Raw genomic sequence first — 20575 nt, 5'->3', positions numbered from 1 at the left:
AATACATACTCCTGTACCTCCCCTCTGCCAGTCAGAAATGCGCTGGCTGCATTTGGCTTTGGAAATGCATTAAATGACAGATGAAGGAAATCCTTGAGGCTGAAGAACAGACTGGAGTCAGGAGATCTGCTGGTCATTTCCAGCTCAGCTGTGCTCTTCCTGTGCAACTTGAATTACCAAACTGCTTTGTGTCTGCTTCTTATCTGTGAAATGTGAATATTACAGAGGTGAACTCAGTAACCTTTGTAAAGCATGTTGGGAAAGCATTAGGCTTGTTGATGGTGATAAGCATGCTTTCAAGGCAGGTGAAAAGAAGCAAATCTGTATTAAATATGCCTTTGAAACATATGGCCATCTTTGATTTGGGATTGTATCTGTATAGAACTTCTGATGTGATTTATTGGTAAATTTAAATTGGTAGATTAGTTAAAATTCCATAAATGCTTTAATGCCAGCAAATCCCTCAAGTAGAATTATACACATTTTTTCTAACTTCGAAAGCTTCCAAAATGAGTGCTTACTGCAGAAGCTTGTGTTGCTAACAGGGATTGATTCTTAGCACAGTAGGAATGAAAGTAATATGATTTTACTGTCTTGCAATGCAAATCTTTTGTGCATGCATCCGAGGAGCTCACACGTGCATAGTGCAGCAGGAGCACTTTAGAGGAGCCCCTCTGAAGCAGCGCTTTGCAAAATTTCGATCTGTGGATCCACCCAATTTTGAAAAAAAAAAAAAAGAAGACAAATTATCCTGCTTGAATGGCTTTGATTCCCAAGAAGCTGCAATTTACACTAAAATTTGAATGTTGCATTACTTTGATTTCTTCTGCTTTGCTTGTTAGTGTAGGTGTCAATGCATGTGGTTCTATATAGTATTTTTGCAGCTGTTTGCCAGATCGTATTCCCATCCTACAGACCACTGATCAAATGGCAATGTATTGCTATTTGAGGCAAATAATCAATGCATTTATTTGGGGCTTTCTCCAGAGCTAATTAGAAAGTGATGTGTATGAGCCACTGGAATGGAAAGACAAAGGTTGTAGTGCAACTGGCATTTAATGAGAAAGGAGCAGATGAAAAGTTTCTTTCTGTAAGTGAAATGAACAGGTTTAATAATTCAGGTTGGTTTCTGATAGAAGATGCATACACTGACTGAATAAGTGGTTTTTTTTTAATGTAGTAAAAACAGTCATTTCCATGATAACCACTGCTGTGATGGCAGCACTGGAAATCGTCAGTCCCAGTGGATAAGTGGAAAGTAACTGAGCTCTGATTACATTTTAGGACCTTTTAATAAAATTTGGAAAGAAAGCAATAAATATGTTTTCTCTAGGAGGCTCTGTTGTATCCGGAGTCTCCTAATCTCTGTGTTTGTGACAGCAGTTTGGTAATAAAATTATTGATCACGTCCATAAACAACCTTCTAACCTCAGTTAGTAGTGATGATAAATGAACTACAACTAGTGTTCCCCTGTTGCTGTTTTGCAACAAGAAAAAAGTGCAAAGGTTACCTTTTATCATGTTCCTGGGTGGAGACACACTGCCTGGACTTTTACTTAGTTAAATGATGGTGATGAATTTATTTATGACACCTAGGTCACGAGCACTTGGCCCTTTACATTTTTGCTAGCTCATATTAATTGAAAATCATTTTTAATACTGCTGCTAAGTTCCAGGAATTTGGCAGCTCCTGTGTAGTGGTAGATCATGGATTATGCAGAAAGATCAGCTATTTAATAGACACTGATTATAATACTGATGTATAGCTGTCGTTGCTAGTGTAACAAATTGATACAGTTTTATGTACAACTTCAAAATGAACACAATAACATGCACTTGCAATGCAAGCATCCTACCCACACGAAATAGGACAAATACCACAGTTTTGCCCTATAAATACTCCAGAATCTTTTTTTCCTCACCATTTACAGAACATCGCCAGCTATCCATCACATTTCAGCCTTCACTGAAAATACAGCATAATAAAGGATGTTAAAACTTCTCAGACGTTCTCAAATTTTGATTTTCTCTCCTGGCAGAGGGAAGGGTAATGGAGAAAGGAGATGGGAAAAATCTTTCTAGAGACTGAAGTGTCCCCTTATACTTTTATATATCTATAAATTATGAAGCGTTAACTCAGGCGTGTGTTGTGTTGCATTTATAGCTGTGGGTTTTTCTTTCATGCAGCCAAGCACTTCTGTTGAGTGTGGGATGTTATTTATGATCGGTATCATTATGCCAGCAGAAGTTCCTCCGTGCAATTTCAGGTAGTGGCAAATTTTTTGCAATTTCAGTGATAGAACTTGCATCCTCGTTAGCAAGATCGTCCACAGTGCACAGATCAAGTCATAGAGTCATTGAATGGAGCCACAGAATTGTTTGAGTTGGAAGGGACCTTTGGAGGTCATCTAGCCCAGCTCCCTGCAGTGAACAGGGACATCTTGTGCTGCTCTGGAGAGTTACCCTCACCTTGTGTAACACTCCCTCTGGAGGCAGTTTTTGATGCCAAGTTTATAAAATGTACTCTGTAGTCTAAGTAGTAATTGCAAAACCTGGCTCTTAACCGGCTGCAGTGGCTAAGTTAAGATTTCAGTGGTTAAACAACTGAACTGATCTTGCGTACATTGATGTTAATGAGTAACACAGAATGCCAGTGGCAACATAGCTCCCCTGCGTGCAGCAGGGTTGTACTGGTGCCAGATTGAGGTCGCAGCAGAGCTGAGCCCTCACAGCTGCAGGACCTGCACTGGGAAATCAGTCTGGGCCAGGGAGAGGAGAAGTACATCCCAGCTGGCTGTGGGCTCTGTGATGCAGGCATCTCATCTACGTGGGTTCCTCACAGCATTTTGGCCACTGGTTTCTGCTCCTGGTGCTGCACGGCTGAGCTGACTGTAGGTCCCACAGATACTATTGAGTGGGAGCTCAACTTGACTGCCTGAGCATAAACACTCAGTGCTTTTTGAGGAGCCCTGGGCAGTTCCCCTGCCCTGTCTCCAGGGGCTGCTTCAGGATAGTCAGGCCTCCTGTAGGGCCTGCACTGCACTTGTGTGATGCATGGAGTATGGAGATATTGCAGGTTCTTTAGCATGCCAAGTGATGAAATATTGGTGGTAGGTGAATGGTTGGACTGATGATCTTGGAGGTCTTTTCCAACGTTGGTGATTCTATGATTCTGTGTTTGAAATGGCATTGGGTGATTGTGTTTAGGCAAAAGAATCTTGCACCAGGTTTCCACAGATTACAGTGAGAGCTTTAACATCTAGTTAACATACAGACACTGCAGACATCAGCGCTTAGGTGTGGGTTATCTGGAGCTGAATATCACCCTAACAGTTCAGATGGACACATTACATGGGAACAGTAGCCAATAAAAACATGTAGTCTGGATTGAAGTAAGTGTTTATTTTAAATGGTTGTATCTGTAGAAATACTGCCGGCAGGAAAAAGAAAAATGGTTGAAATACAGCTCATACACTGGTATAGGAATGTCAGGATAAAATTTATTAATCTGCACCAGTATAAATCATTAGATCTGTTTGTGTTTGCAGACTTACGAATCTTAACTGAGGGCGCAGCCCAAAGGACAAGCTGAATGATCTTCCTTGCTAACACTGGTAACCCTGTTCTGTAGCCTGCCTGGCAGGCGTGAATTTCAGAAAGACCAGCATGGACTCAGCTTTCATTAGACCTTCAGTTCTTGGGAATCTTGAAATTCCTTGAAATTTCTGACCAGCACTTAGAATTCTGGAGTCAGCGTGTGACATCTGATCTTTGCCCTACATTAAGTGCCATGCATATCTATACCCATGTCTGTAAACGTCAAATATAAACCCCATTTCACTTGTAAGGGATTAATCAAGAGGAGATCATTTGAGGTCATTGGTGCTATATCAGTATGAAGCTCGTGATAATTGGAGCTTGCTTAAGTGCCTGAACTACTGGAGTCTATGAATTCCATGCTGGGTATTTTATTCCTGGCAGTCAGCATCTCTTGACTGGGCCCCTCCTGCCTGAGTAGGTCACTTACAGCAGTGGTTATCAGGTTATCAGTCTGGTTTCCTCTGATTTTTTGCTAGGAGAGGATTACTATTCCTCTGTTGTTACTATTCTTCAGTGCAAGTTATGGGTGTAAGCCTAAAAATACATGTCCTTCAGGATTATTTATTGCACAGCAGATCAGATGCTGTCATTTGAATCAACTACTGTAGGTGGAGTGCTACAGGAGAACAGTCCTCTCTTTGCAAATGTTATTGCTCAAGATAAGTGTGTAAAAAGCAGATTAGGAGATGACATGTGACGTGTCCTTCCCTCAGTCTAAAAGTGCAGGTCATGAGATGAACTTTGCCTGACTGGTTATGCAGGGAGTTTATTTGCACTCATGGTTCTTAGAGACAAGACTTGGAAAAAAGAGAAATATAAAATGACTCTGAACTCCTGTCTCAGTTACTGTATATGTGGAGACCCTCTACCTGTGTCTGATTCAGAGGTAAGAACCTTATTTCACCTATGCTCTTGCTGCCATGACCTTGGAGGGGGCTTAGGGCCAGCCTCACTTGCTGTGCTGAAGCTGTCGGTGTGGCAGCTGGGTGCTCACTTCCCTCTGAATGGCTTCAGCTCAGCCAGTTGTGGGCTGAAAGCTGCAGGGAAGCTCAAGTGTTCTTGAATGATAGCTGTGACGCCATTGAATGCAGAATTTATAAGAGTGTTCTATTTAGGGGAAATTTCCTGTCATAAATGGAGGAATTTAATGTAGGACAAAGGACATGGATCATTTTTCATATCTCAATTGCAGTAATCATATTAAACTTCTATTTAATAATGCTGCCTACTAGTTAAAGTGGTTTTATACAATGAAATTTCTCTTAAGCTGTCAAAATTTGCTACTCTATCAGGTGCTACCAAAGGCTGTGCTGGTTGAAAATGGCATGTAGAGCAGAAGGTAACAGAGGATGAACTATTTTATACAGGCTTCATTGCAAATCAGGTATAAATCAGTGTAAATCAGGTTCTAGGCTAATGGTTGCTTTGAACATGCAGTACCTGAACTGCCTTCATCTCATCTAAAACAGAAACAAATGGTAGCCACGGGCAATCAAAATGCAGCCTCTCTTTTTGGAGTATTTTTTAGCTATGAACAGTCAGAAATGCACTTGGGCAGTGTAAAGATTCTTGATAAGGAAGTTGGCTGATTTTTATTACAAAAAGATCAGAATTAGTTCATAATTCATAAAAAATTACAGCAGGGTTCACCTGCTCACAGTGAATTGGAGTTTGTCACTTGCTCCAGCTGGCAGTCATGAAAATCCAACCCAGAAACATCTGTCTCCCCCTCTCTATTTTTTGTTCTATTCTGTATAGATGAGCCACGAAAGGTCAAGGAAATACTGAGGATTTGGAAATTTAAGGCAAAAGTGAACAAATACAAATACAAATTTTTATGTGCAATATTTTCTTCTCAAAAACTTCAGAAGTTCAGAAAGAGAAGTTCACAGCAGCTTTACTTCATGTGGACTGAAGTCCTTCAAAATGTTGTCACTGATAAGTATTTCATTCAAGGGTGTTTTAAACCAAATTTGCAGTACTAGTGCAGATGTGATACCTATGGGTATTAGCCTCAATGGGCCAAATGGGCTGCTAAATACAAATGACATTTATATTTTCTTAGCTTTTCTTTCTGGAAAGATTAATTTTCCTATATTTGCCTTATAGCGTTGTATCACTCTTTCTGCTCTGTCTGACATGATAAGTAATTTCTCCCTTCCAAAATGAATCACCTCACTAAAACAATTTGCACACAGCCACACAATCTTAGATCTGACACTAGAAAGAGTGTGGGAAGGGTGACAGGAGGAATGTGACTGCCCATGTTGGTTTCACATGCTGTAACCTGGCAGCAGCAAACCTTCGCACTGAGACTCACAGCTTATTTCCATCACTGGGTGCAGGTAAAGCAGAGGAAAATGTGTGTGTTTATTTATTTTTGTTTTTAACAAATGCTATATTTGTTGTTTCTTATGTATATGAAGTTCTACAAGTGCCATAAGACAGGACTAAGTGAATGCAGTATTCACAATAATGTCGTAAGTGCCTTTAGACACAGCAAAGGTCATAGGTGAGTTACTAATGGTATCAGTGATGTTATTTGCCTAAGAGGTCCTGCCAATGTAGTGTTAACTTTACACAGCACAAACAGCTAGTGATATCTTTCCTTTGCAAAGTTAATGTCTTCCTGAATTGTCAGCTGTATTTATTGTATTTACGGTAACACTTTCTTTTTAGCAATGTTAAGTTGATCTGCCATGTGAAAAACTCACAATTGATTTAAGTATCAGAGAATTCTGTAGCTTATTTGACTTGTTCACATTTAAAAAGGTTGTTTCTGATGACCATTGGAAGAAGTCCCCATCCCAGGATGAAGAAAAGACAGACACACAAAGGGTCACGCCCAGGAGATGGGGCTCTGGAAAAAGGTCTCGGCCCAGACCACTCTCAGACTATGGCCAAATGTCAATCAGAAGTATCTCCATACCTGAAGATGCAGTTGCTGTGGAGGCACAGAAGACAGACTGCACGGATGGAGAAAATCAGCCAGGACTGGCTTCTGTTGGGTCTGTGATCCAAAGCAATACAGTAGGCTACTCCAGAGGGCGAAAAAGAAGACCCATCTCTGTAATAGGTGGGGTCAATTTCTATGGAAGCGGTCCGGCAGAAGAAATTGAAGGTCTGCTGACACAAGTAAGATAGAGATGTGCTCTCTGCAAACTGCATAAGACCCTTTCACTTCCTTGTCTTTATCTTCAGCCTAGAAAATAGAATGGATGCTTCCTTTTCTTCCTTCCCTTTTGTCAAGCTGACAGCATATACTCAAATTTCTGCTTTCCTTGTCACTAATTTCTTTGTCTTGTTGTTAAAAAACAAAACAGCATGGAATAAAACTGATACTGTCTTTGGGATATCTTTTTTGTATTATAAATTAACCTTGTTTCATTCTTGGAGTGATCGTTATTTCCCATATGGGTGTGTAAGAGCTCATTCATGTGTAATACAGCTCTGTATTTAGTTACCTCACAGGGTGTAGACTCTGAGGAACAGAGGAGTGCAAACATATGGTAATAACATATTGTTTGTCAGTCATTTCAAAATCCCCAAAAGCAGATCAGTTCAAACCTGCAGCGATTGTTGTGGTGTTCAAAATCTTGGGATTGGTACACTAAGGGTACTTAAAACTAATAAGGAAGTCACTTAAGAAAATTGCTTAAATGGTTTAGAAATGGTGTAAGTTATTGAAATAAAGAGTTAAGAACACTGACAGTGTGAAAAAAGCCTGCCTGTGTACTTCTAAATTGACCTGATGGAATATAGGAAGCCCATAAGGAAATAGCAAGTAGTTCAGTTAGTGCTCGATGGATACCTGTATACGTACTTGCCTTCTACACTGGCTTAGGTTAGAGAAATAAAAAAACATCTGAAATACAAAAATAGCTCCTTTTTCCCGGAGGTAGTCTTGAAAAGGTATGGTGCATAAAGGAACTTGCTGTTCTGTTCATAGTGATGGCCCTGTTTTGTAGGTGTTTAAAGAGCTCCAGTCTCCAAGGCCTTGGTAATGCTGCAGTGGTAAGGTGTCCTCCACGTTCTAGAAAAGCTGTAGGACTCCTTCCTGAAGGAGCTGCCAAGTTAATAAAGCACAAATTTATTATTAGTAAGTAATAAAAGAAATTTAAAAATGTGATTCCAGTCGTTAGTAATATTATCTGGAATCCTCTTAACCTTTCTCATACTACTTTTTCTGGAAAGACCAATGCAGTATTATTTATGGTTCTGCTAGACCCCTGATTGAAACTATCTGCTGAAATAATGTTAGTACTGGATTTTCAGTCTTCTGTGAAAAGCAGTTTTTAATATGAATTGTCATATTGCACATTTTTTCTTTATATTTTCTTGATGAAATGATGGATCCTGACGTTGGTACCAGCAATACTGGCTGAAGCTAATGGAGGTTTTCCTCAATCAAAGGCTATGTAACTGGGATATTTTTAAAATTAATTTTGTCAATACTTAAAAGAGGAAAGCTCTTATTATGAATTTTTGGCCATAGAATCATAGAATCCTTAGAGTAGGAAGGGACCCTTAAAGGTCATCTAGTCCAACTCCCCTGCAATGAACAGGGACATCCACAGCTAGATCAGATTGCCCAGAGCCTGGTCCAGCCGTTTTACCCACAGATACATGGATTTCGAGGGATATTGAGTATTGCAACACACTATCTTTAAAACAACCCAGATAATTCTTGCTTATTATGGAACTCATTGAACATTCCAACCCCTTCATTTACTGCTGAAAACAAATGGGTATTTCTTCAAACCTTGCTCACACCTTGCTCAGTTTATTAGCTAAAGACTATCCACCAGCGCAGCCGTTTGAGTTGACTCTTTCTTTGCTCAGATGCTGCTGCAAGGGCTGTGCTTCAGTGAGCACACTGCTGGGACCACAGAACTGTGGCCAAAACCAAAAGTATGGAGCATTCCCAAGAAGGGCACATTTTTAAGCCAAATCATGGCTTTCACAGGTCTACCACAGAATAACAGCACTGGAGAGAGAAGGAATCTGGATTAATGCCTTAGATAAAAAAATACTAATTGCCTGTAAATAAATAACTTTGTTGTTTAATTGGCCGATTATTTGTGTATAGTGACTGACATTACTTTTGTTAGCTATTTGAAGCAACAGATCTGACTTACTCTTTATTATTGTTTAGTCTATTATTGATAGGATCCTGAGACATTGCTAGGGTACTGAGGAAATGAAGTTGAAGACAAGGTCGCAGTTAAACTGTACTAAATGCACACTGGACTTTTTGACAGTCCTTACATTTGTACATTTGTAGCTGAAATGTTAGAGAAAAGGGCTAATGAATCAGGAATACATGTGTAGATGGATTTTACATGGGACTTTCAAAGACTGATCTTTACCTTGCTGATATTTTTCTTAAAAGCTTTGAAAACTCAAAGGAATATTTTGGGAACGTAATGTTAATTCCTTCTTTAATGTGTTTTGCTTTTGTCTGACTGCTCAGGTGTGAGATACAGTTTTCAAACAATACTAAATTGTTGATTTCCTAAGGGAGTGTCAACAGATAGACCATAAGAAAAGCCCTCATGTTTCAGATTATTTAATGAAAGGGCCTATGAACAATAACCACTGAATGATGAGAGAAGATTAAATATGTCTTTCCTTGAAGTTTGCATGATGAGTTTTGTTGTCTAACATGGAGAGCTTATGCCAGGTCATTCAACCTGGTTGATGTGAAGATGTCCAAGGATGACATAAAGTTAGACTCAATTTGCAAATAGGTGGGTTCTCTAACCATAATGAAGCAAATGAATTATTTGAATAAAGAAAATGTCTTCTATATAAACTTACAAGTAAGCTAAATGTTATCTCTTTTTAATGTGACTCCTGGGATCTTCAGAGCCAGGGGATCATTTAGACCATCATTCTAATTTTACAAAAGAAATCTATTTTACTTATATGAAGAAAAAAAGCAGCCTAGGAAATGTATGCAACTTCCAGCTGTAGCAGTGTTGTCATTCTTAGAGTATTCAGATGGGTATTTGCAAAGTTAGCTGAAATCAGTTAGATTCCAGAGCATTTAGGTATGGAGTATTACAAGATGAAAGTTCCACTGTGTGCCTGATTGTAAGAGAAAACTAAGGAGTTTTAATGTAACAGAGAACTATAACATTACAGAATGTGATATGGTGAATAGCATTTAAGAAACCTGAGGTTGTGTGGGGTGGGTGTGTTTGCTGCCCCTGTCATTAGCTGGACTACCAGCAGGAGCCATCCTTCGCACCACGTTGTACTCAGCGGACTGATGAGTGAGTTGGTTATAACACTGATCTTTCATGCTTTCCCTGCAGCCCACCACGCGGCCGCCCGTCCCCGCACACCAGGTGCCCCCCTACAAAGCCGTCTCTGCCAGGTTCCGGCCCCTCACCTTTTCACAGAGCACTCCCATTGGCCTGGACCGCGTTGGGCGACGGCGGCAGATGAGAACATCTAATGGTGAGAAGTGCAAGATCTTTTAGCTCTGGGTCTCAGCTTCTGGCCCCGGTTAGGCCAGCACATAGCTCAGTGTGAAATAGGAAATGGTGCAGACAAACTCAGTGACAAAGCTGTGCACAGTTAGCTTGCTTAGTTTTATAACTTTCTCATCAGTAGCTTGTCCTGCGGTGCTTGCACAAACCTTGTTCTTCACACCTCCTCTTTGCTCTGGTTTACTCTTTTATGCCACTTGTGCTCCTGTATTTTCCACTTTCTGTTCACATGTTTGCCCACAGCTAAAACTAAGTATGAAGGAAATAAGTTACAACATGCTTGAGTTCACATGCTAACCACACCACATCTATTTACAATTTTGTTATGCATTCAGCTTCACTTCCTAGGTAGAAAAGCGTTAAATAATTGAATAGTTTGTTTCTGAGAAGTGTTTGCAGCTGCATTTGCTTACCTCAGGGGTGCAAGTAGCCCAGCTAGATTTCTGGTCAATGATGAGTAGATTCCAAAAAGATTGCCTCCTCACAGCCTCTGATACATGCTGCGTGTTTTTTTCTGTAATTCTTTCCTATTAGGACACAGTGTTATCTGTAAGTAATATAAAGTCATATTTAGTGGAACATTTCTTGGCAGATGAGAAGAATTTGGTATCAATTGTATTCTTTCACAGTGAGCGTAATCTGAACAGTTGTGTTTTATTGATGAGATTTGGAAATAAGCAGATGTTCACTTCGGAGCCTTCACTGGCACGCAGTGCTGCTGGGAGCCTTCACTCTGCCTCCTTGCGCACAGAATCAGTAAAGATGTCTGAACAGGGCCTGCTATGACTACAACAAGTTCAGCAAGACAAAGTGCCGGGTCCTGCACTTTAGCCACAAAAACCCCAGGCAATGTTACAGGCTTGGGGCAGAGTGGCTGGAAGACCGTGTAGAGGAAATGGACCTGGGGGTGTTGGTCCGTGCTTGGCTGAACAGGAGCCAGCAGTGTGCACAAGTGGCCAACAAGGCCAATGGCATCCTGCCTTGTATCAGCAATAGCACAGCCAGCAGGAGCAGGGAGGTGATCATCCCCCTGTACTCAGCTCTGGTGAGGCTGCACCTCGAGTACTGTGCTCAGTTTTGGGCCCCTCACTGCAAGAAAGACATCGAGGCCCTGGAGCGTGTCCAGAGTCATGCAGAGAAGCTGTGGGGGGTCTGGAGCACAAATCTATGAGGAGCAACTGTGGGAATTGGGACTTTTTAGTCTGAAAAAGAAGAGTTTCAGGGGAGACCTTATCACTGTGCAACTATTTGAAAGGAGGTTGTGGCAAGGTTGGGTCAGCCTCTTCTCCAGCATAACTAGCGATAGGACGAGAAGGAATGGCCTCGAGTTGCACCATGGGAGGTTCAGATTAAAATACAGTTAAATAAAATATAGTTAAAATTTCTTCATTGAAAGAGTGGTCAGGTAATGGAATGGGTTGCCCAGGGAGGTGGTCAGGTCATCCCTGGAGGTGTTGAAGAAACATTTAGATTTACTGAGGAGCATGGTTTAGTGGGGAAACGTTGGTGATAGGTGGACAGTTGAACTAGATGATCTTGGAGGTCTTTTCCAATCTTGGTGATTCTATGATTCTATGATTCTAAGCAGGAAATCTAACAAAAAGCATTTTTCAATGTTTCTTTGGTAAAATTACACTTATCTTTAATAGTCAGTACTTGCTTTATATGATTCTAAGTTAAATTTGCATTGGGTAATATCCAAATTCTGCTCAAAAATCTGTCAGCTACAGATCAGTTTATAGAACATTTTAAACTGCATTTTTCTTCCTAAATATTAGGCAGTTTTCTGCAGAAGGTGCTCTCCAAGAAAAAGAGTTCAAACTTGCTTCCTATGGCAAAGAGGTATGTTATATATACAATATTAGTGTTTCCATTTTTATTATAGGAAAACATTGGGAACTACTGTAAAACCCATGTGTGGGGTGTGTCATTGCTGTGGGTATCTCAGCTTACTTAATGATTCAAACTGGGCATAGAGGTGAACTGCATCTCCTTTTGCAGTCCTTGTTGCAACCATGTGGGATCTCAGTCTGTGATTCCAAAGACTGTCCACAAATGAACAGATTTTGTTTAGAAAAAAAAGAAATTAAGTATCAGAGAATAAATTGTTGGGGTTTTTTTGAGTTATCTATTCCATTTTGTTAATCACATGAAACGACATTAGTTACCCTAGACACCTGCCTGAGGGTAGTGTGTTTCCAGGTATTTAGCTTTAGAATAGCTGTTCTCCTTAATACAAGCATCAGGATGATGAGTGCTCAAAGCAAGATTTCTGCCAGTTTTCAAGACAGTGAAGCAATACTGATTATACTAGATGGGACTTTTATGACTTGTTATAATAAACATAGAAGTTGAACAGGAAAAACTTCTTTAATGAAAGCCCTGAAGGCAAGTGGGAAAGCAAGTGGCTTTGTAATTAAAGGGCTATTGCACAGATATTCTAAGTAGCTCCAATAGAAAATGAAGTGACTAGTGTCACACATTCTGGTCTCTTTCCTTTTTCTTTTAAATTCACAAGGCATTTCCTTGTCTTTGAACATGTGAGAGTTTTTTGTTTGCTCATGTACAGTGAAATTTGATAACACAGAAGCCCTTTATTATAGACAGAAATTCTAGACCCAAGCCTTGAAAACCAGCAGTATCTTATTTTACTGACTAGTTAAAGCCCAATATATTGCACGGCTACTTTTTATCAGTGGGAGATAGAACTGGAGATTTAAATTTTTAGAAAATCAGCAGTTACAAGACGGTGAATCTTCATGCTGTAGGAGTCAGAAACAGCCAAGACGTAAAGGAAACTTCCCTTGTGACTCTTACTGCTACTTATCTGCTTATAGTATTACAATTTTAAATTAATATGAAGTTACTAATTATCACAATAGAAGAAATTATTATTAACATCTCAGAAATTCTGTCTTTTTTATACCCTATGGGCTTGAATTTGGCTGAATTCATTTGTGAACCCCTTTAGATAGCCTCAGCTCTGAGTAGGTGGAGTGGGATTCAGCTCAATTTACTCCAAATGTGACTATCTCCACGAGAGTAACAGTTTCAAACACCCTTCACAGGCAGTGGAGGTCTGGGGCTTGATTCAGTGGCCCACCCCAGGTGCCCAGTACAGGGATACCTGAGTTTACACACGGGACTGGCAGCTGAGACCAAGAACCTATGGGCAACCTATTCCTTTCATGATATGGAAATCCTATCATCCAAAATACTTGAAATGGGCCTAAGTACCTAGTTAAAGCAACTGATGGGAGCCCTTAGTAATTTCCCCCAGAGCAGATTTGATAAGGACTATCCTTAGAGTGGACTGAATTCCTCTCTCAGCTTGTTCAATTCATGTTAATTGTAATGGGAGTTTAGATGCTGAGTTGAAACGTAGATCTTGCTATTGAGATGAATACATCCTTTTATTTGCCCACACTACCGTTCAGCTACCATCAAGGTTTTCACAGCTCAGTCAGGACTTTCACAGTTCATCAGGGCTGGGTTTGAGCAGCTGTGCAGCCTGTGCAGAGTGCAGCTGAGGCACAAGCAGACTAGGAGAGGAGGTATTCAGGTTCTCTATTCCTATCACCATTCAGATAAAAAGCCACCCCAAGTAAGTTATTGGCCATGGAAATGAATAAGCAGATGTTATTAATCACTCCCCGAGAAAACAGTTTGCAGGTTACTACTATGTCCTTGCTATCCTGCTCCCCAGGAGAGTGAGAATGTAAGTAGGTGAGAAAGCAGGAAATGCATATTGCCAGGTTGTGCACTGGTGGCATGTTTGTGACTGTCAGCAGGAGGGTGGAACATTCTGATCTTGCAAGCAGCTCCTTGGTGGCTGCTGCCTTCTGAAAAGCTCAGAGAGGCAGGAAGACAGAAACAGGAGGTTAAGTAGCATCATGAAATCCCCTTCCCTGCTGTGGGGCAGATAGGTGCCCTGGGAATGGCAGTGGACAGGAAGCAGACTGAAGCTGTCAGGTGAAAACTAGGAGATGAGGAGCTCAATGGTAAAATTATCTGAAATGCTGCCAAATAGTGTGCTCAGTGTCAGACAGAGAGGCCTTTGTAACTTCAGGCACCTTCTTGCAGAAAAATGGTGTAAAAAAAAAAAGGAGATTTGGATTATTTATGAACAGAGGAATATTTGAAATGAAAAGATCCTTTGTTTTCTGAAGCAAAAGAAAAGCAGGCCACTGACACGCAAATCAAGAGATTATAGAGTAGTTTCCAAACAAAGAATTAGGGGAAAGCTGGCAAGATGAACTAATACACATTATGGGACAACACATCCTTTACAAGCAATTTAAGTGATCCTGAAATAACGGATGGGGCAGAAGATGGCAAAACTCTACTGCAAAATAGGAACTGTTGGACAAATGTTGCTTAAAAACAATTCAGAAAAACAGGAAACCCCGCCACTTGTAGTGAACATTTAAAAGTGTGATGGAGAAATACACATATTTTCAAAGAGGCTACATGGCATATGGGTATATAATAAATGTGGTCGAAGGAAGATAGCTAGCAGAGCACATCCATTGTGCAAACATATAGGGATGGCAGTTGTACCAGTGAAAGAGTGTCTCTAATGTATTAAAGAAAAACTAACAAGTTCATCGCACCAGCAAGTGTCACAGGATCCATGGATTAGTATTGCCATGCCAAAGCAGGAAAAGCATCATAACAAGATTCAATTATGAACCACCTGAGATCATGCAAATGATAATACATGTGACGAACTAAGGAAATCAGAGAAGTGTCAATGGCAGCAAGCACAGTCATAAAAGGAGACTTATAGTATCGTAGGATTGTAGAATGGCTTGGGTTGGAAGGGACCTCAAAGATCATCTCATTCCAACCCACAGCCATGGGCAGAGTTGCCAGCCACTAGGTCTGCCCAGGATCTCATCGAGCCTGGCCTTGAACATCTCCAGGGATGGGACATCCACAGCTTCTCTGGCAGCCTGTGCCTCAGCACCACTGAAATTGCTCCTGTGTGTTTTAAGCAGTATAATGGGGAACGGTGCTACATTTTTAGGTGCACTGTAAATAACTACTTAGTGCAGCTAAGCAGGAAACCTACAGGAAGGGAAACAATTCTTGAGTCATTCCTCAGGTGTGTGGAGGATAAAATATCAGCTCTTTGAGGGTATGTGTCATCTTACTCTATGGATATCTGCAGCTGAGCTGGTTGACTCAGGCTGGAGGAAACAGAATTTGGGGGGTAGTTCATGGGCCAAATTTAACTGATGGCAGCGATGATATACCCATTGGTAAAAAAGCACCCAGAGTGATCCAGTGAGCAGTAGACTTGTGAATCTGACATAACAGTGCATAGAATATATAAATACTGTACTTAGTACTTTGAAACTATAATAGAGTAACAGCAACAGAATGGTGGACTCTTATAAAGAAGAGTCAATGTGCATTTCTTAGAGGAGATGGGAGGGAAGGTCTTCCTATGCATTACTGAGTGATGAAGCACTGAGAGAGGAGGAAGGTGACTGGTTCTCTAAAGGGGAGAGATCATGAGTGGACATGTGAAGGATTGCATCAGTCTTCTGTGTTTGGTGTCTTCACAGATAATGTAGAAAGGGAGGTCTGGGATGAATTTACTGTTTTTGCATGTGGGCTGCATTATTCATGGCAGTGAAAACACAAGCTGCTTGAACAGAGTAGCAGAAAGGTTTCATGGCAGGGATTTCACTGTCAGCAGGTAGAATTTGGTGTTGATAAAAGCAAGGTAGTGCACATGAAGGAAAACAAGCCCGGCTTACTGAGGGGTGGACTTTGAACTTTCTGAAGGCAATTGCCTTGTGATTCTACAGATAAAGAAAATGTCAGTTCGGTGCATAGTAACCGTCAAAACAGTAAATACAAGGGCGGGAATTTGTAGGAAGGGAATGGAGAACAAAACAGAAAGCCTGATTGTGCCACTGGGGTGGCATGTGGAGGCCATCTGCCTGCTCCTCTCCACCTCAAAAAGCATTTCTTACAAGGGACAATAGAAAGAAAGGCAAAAAGGACAGGAAAATCCATTCACTGCCTCTATGCAAAGTGATTAACTAGGCTTGGGCACTTCAGCTTGGAAAAAAGAACAACAGGAGAATAAATGTCTATACACTGATTGGCATGGGAAAAATGAATTTTTATTTTTTCTAATGATGTAAGAACTAAATGAAAGTCTCAGGTAGTTAAGTTCAAAACAAAAGACAGTTTTCATGTTCTGTAAAATTAAACTACAAAATTAACTGCTGCACATGATACGTCAGATCCCAAAAGCTTACAGAAATGCAGAAAGTGATTTGAAAATACTGGCTCATTAAACACTGAGATACCGCATCTGCCCCAGGAGGAATCAGATCTGCAGATAGCTGGGATGTAGGGGAGTACATTAGAAAGCACCATTACATGCCTCATCTGGTTTTATGTTCTTCCCTAGGCGTCTGCTGCCTGCTGCTGTCAGAGAACAGTGGGTCGGGGGCACTTCTGTTCTGCCCTAGGGTGGGTGGGTCCCATGACATTTTCTTATACAAAGCCTCAATAGAATATTGAGAAAAGGATGAAGTGGGATTTATTATATGTTCTGTACTTCCTACTGTCTGTTCAAATTGTTTAAGGCAACCAAAACTTAGGGTTCAAACTTCGCATGCTTTGGTAACATCAAACCACTGAGCTGGGAGCAAACATAGGAGGGTACCTACAACAAGACTTCCCTGAGGTGGCAATCCAGCTTCTGCTGCTGCAGCACTTGTGCTCTACGCAGCATTTTCAGTGTTGTTGGTGGTGAGCAGTGTGTGAGGACACACTAACTGGTCTGCCACTGCAAGGGCAGCCCTTGCCTGTCCTCGGCTGATCTGTGAGGATATGAGCCCACCAGAAGCTCACCCAGAGGAGAGCTTTAGTGGCAGCTGTGTTCATGGCCACGCAGCTGGGAACTGTGCAGGGGAGGAGGGCAGGCTCCTCCTGGCAGCAGCCCATGGAGTGCTGATGAGTCACCAGGCAAACACGCACTTCTGTGCCACTCTGCAAGAGTCAAATCGGATGACTGGTTTCCAGAGATGATTTCTAATCTCTCCTCTGTAAGAACGGTGTGGTGTCTGATCTGGTTTCCCTTTGGCAGTTCAGCAAGAGGGGTTTTGGCATGGCAGAGAGCTTGTTTTCTGCTGCTGTAAAGTGAGAAGCCTTCACTAGCACGGTGATGTACCTGAATGTTTCCCTAGCTGGTTTCTGTCTTTGCAGTTGTGTTTTTACCAATTGTGAGAAGAACGTGAAGGTAGATGTCAGCATCTTGCAATACAGAGTAGCTTACTGCAATCCACTAAGCAGCAAGAGATGACTGGGAAGTTAGGCAGTTCAGAAGGGATTTCCTCTCAGCCTCCAGTCCAGTGGGGCAGGCTGGGTTTCTGCGAGAGCACCTTGCAGGGTGAGCGGCCCCAGGCAGTGCCCAGGGAGCTTGTAGGTGGAGGGAGTTCTGTGCGGATGGTGGGCACTGCAGCCAGTAACTGCTGTTGGGAGCCCTGTTTTTGCTCCCTGCTTGCCATCTGCGTGAGAAAATGCCTCCGTCCTCCCTTTTCTCCCTGTCTTCTGCAGCCTTAACCTTTTGGCTTCTGCTGCCCTGCGTAATGACACAGCAGTTCGCTGTGAGGCAGTTCCAACAGCCACGTTAAAAAAAAAAAAAGGCCTTCATTGTTGATTTCTGCTTGTGTGGTGTAACAGCGGTGGGCTGATTACATTAGAACCGCTGGAACTCCAGGAACTCCCCGCTCCGTCCAGCGCTCCCTTCGCAGTCGCCGGGCTGGGATCGCAGCGAGGCACACTGCCCTCCCCGCCGCTGCGGGGCCGCCTCCCGCCGCCGCTCTGGCACTTCCTCCCCCGGCAGCGCAGCCCCGGCCTCCCGCGCAGCCTGCGGCGGGGCGAGGCGGCTACGGGTCCGAGCTGGGCCCTCGTGAGCAGCTCCCCAAGCCCTGGCCAGGTACCCCGGTGTCAGCATGGTGGCCCGCGGGGGAATGGCACGGTTTTGGAGTCTGGAGAGCCTCCATATGGGCACGAGTGAGTACCCGCTCTTCTTTTTTTACGGTGTTGAATGAGGCGGTTGTGCCAGGTGGGGGGCTTGGCTGTGCTCACGCCGTGTCACTCGCGGCAGCCAATGGTGACGCCGGTGGTCGAAGTGCTGGGAGGTGGGAGCGCTCCGAAGCATCCTTAAGTTTCCAGCTGCCCATCTGCGGCGCGCAGCCCTGTCTGCAAAGACTGTGTGAACTGGTTGATTTGCCGAGGAACAGTGAGCAGTTATCAACCCCAAAATCGCAGCCATTTTTCACCTGGAGCTAAATGAATTGAGATGTCTTGGTGTGCCATCCTCGTGTGCCATCCCCGCCAGAACGAACCAGCAGGCAGCACTGATATTGCAGAGGAAATGTATAAGGGATCACTGCGATGATGCAGGTGTTGTTTTTGTTGTTGATTTATAAGCTAAACATTGATTTCATGAATTATTTATTTGCAGGTTTTGTAATATGTTTTACAGGGTGTGTTTGAGAAGTTTATCAGTGCTCAGATTTACGAGTCCCTAGGAAAAAAATCTTGCTTTTTTTTTTTTTTAAGAAGGAATTCCCCATCCTTGTTTGTTGCTATTATGCCATCAGCATGAGTGCATATTTAAAGTGCCAGTGGGTAGCAGAGCATGGTAGAATAGCTGTGTTGCATTACATCGAGACCGTGGCATGTTTTTCCTCTTTTAAAGAAAACAGAACTCTTCTTTTTTATTTAATGAGTGCGGCTCTCAGTTTTGATCTCTTGTACATCAACACCCAATTGACCAAATATGCTTGTAATGGTCTGAGCAGCCAGAAGTGGGGGTTGAAGTAATCCTCACCGTAAAATAGATAACTGATAATATGTCTGTTTGTGACATGGGTAAAGCAAGGGCAGCGTGGCAGGGCAGGGTCTGCTGCTGTGCCTCATGAGTGGGTGGGAGCAGCAGGTTCAAGAATTCAGGCAAGAAATCCCTCCCCCTTGGAAGGGAGAGGGATGCTGGGTTGCTGCGTTGCTTATCTGGGACACAGCAGACATGAAAAAAGGAGTTCAACACTAGCACCCCATTCTAGGTATTATTTTTGACTGGATATTGAGGACTGCGTGATCTTCAGACTTTCTGGTTATTCTTAGTTCGGGACAACCTTAGGAGTAAACCTGTGGAGATAAATTAAGGACTAACCAGGCAGTGCATTTGAGCAGTGAGACACCGATCGTGAGCGCTTCATGCTCACCCCCAGAACTGTTTTGGACATTGCATTGCAGCTGGCTTTCCAAGCCATGGGTCTGGCTCTGAGCCATGTGGACTGGAGTCAACCAGTGTTATTGATCCCCAAACCAATCCTTTCCATTTGTGAAGGGGAGATGATAGCCACCAGGACCTCTCACCTGGAGATGGAGCCCCAGATAATAAAACTATTCTGTGAAGTTCTATGTAGTAATTCCAGATTTTCGTGTGCACAGAGACAGTCATTTCCTTGCTGTTTCTCTTGGTTTCTGTGGCTGTAGAGACACGATGAAGCTCACCTTGTTTCTGACTTGTTTTTGCCTGCAAGATGTGGGCTGCTTACTCATTTCGATGGTGTCCTGGGGAACGTGTCAGGGATATGACAGAGCCAGGGACTGGCAGTGGTGGTAACTGCACCCAGACCTCTCTTCTGGGTCAGATTATTTCGCATTTCTTCTGGATTTAGTGAAAAAAAAAAAAAAAAAGTAATTCTGTTTTTTTGCACACAGAAAGGAGAACGTCTCTATTTCATCAGATGCTAAAAGGGAAAATTACAAAGAAGAGTAAAAAGTAATTCATGTCTGAAGAGTGTTTTCCGGTGAACCCTACGCTTTCATTGTTACTGTTATATTCATAGTAACAGAGGCAACTCCAAAGAGATTCCTCTCGCATTGTTTGTTTTTGGAATAGATGCTTGTGTAAGAATGATTGCACAAACAGCTGTTCTGCCTTTTGTTTTAGCTGCTGCAGATGGCGGGACCGAATCTTCAGCATTGGTGGATGACAATGGCAGTGAGGAAGATTACAGCTACGAAGAGCTCTGCCAAGCCACACCGAGGTACCTGCAGCCTGGAGGGGAACAGCTCGCCATCAATGAGGTAACGTCCTGGGTTGCATTCCATCCTGGGGAATCTTTGCATTGTTAACACGGTGCAGTGCGTGCTTTCCGCACGTGGGTGGTTTCTTATTAATAAAAAGGGTAATGGCTGTAACCATCATAATGAAGTATCCAGCATTTGTGGTATCCTGCCTCGGACAGTGTGCAAGGTGAGATGCCAAGGGAAGAGCACAGTGACAACACTTCACTGGAAGCCTGACTCATTAGCTATATAGCTGCTCTGCAGTAGGACTCTGCTTGTTCTTACTCTAATGGATGCATGCACAGATTTCTGAAATTCCAGAATTTTAGTTTTATCCTCTAGGAGGATGAATCTTGGGCACCCTG

At 42.4% G+C, this 20575-nt stretch overlaps 1 protein-coding gene across 4 annotated transcripts in view; it reads left to right on the top strand.

The window, feature by feature from the left end:
* SPATA13 (spermatogenesis associated 13) overlaps nt 1–20575 on the top strand; it is a 57827-nt gene that overhangs the window by 21792 nt on the left and 15460 nt on the right. For 2 of the 4 annotated variants that reach the window (XM_042868232.1, XM_042868233.1), the window contains exons 3-5: nt 6373–6735; nt 9921–10065; nt 20092–20228. In XM_042868232.1, the coding sequence (XP_042724166.1) occupies nt 6373–6735; nt 9921–10065; nt 20092–20228 (645 nt within the window). Of the gene's footprint in view, nt 1–4297; nt 4487–6372; nt 6736–9920; nt 10066–18008; nt 18141–20091; nt 20229–20575 lie in introns of those variants that run through there. The other 2 variants (XM_042868234.1, XM_042868235.1) reach the window with 2 other exon arrangements.

Source organism: Lagopus leucura, unplaced genomic scaffold (assembly GCF_019238085.1).
Source record: "Lagopus leucura isolate 7727_CA_CO unplaced genomic scaffold, USGS_WTPT01 Super-Scaffold_100001, whole genome shotgun sequence".
Classification (NCBI taxonomy): domain Eukaryota; kingdom Metazoa; phylum Chordata; class Aves; order Galliformes; family Phasianidae; genus Lagopus; species Lagopus leucura.
The sequence above is the reverse complement of the archived record's forward strand: the minus strand, read 5'-3'. Positions and strand labels throughout refer to the sequence as shown.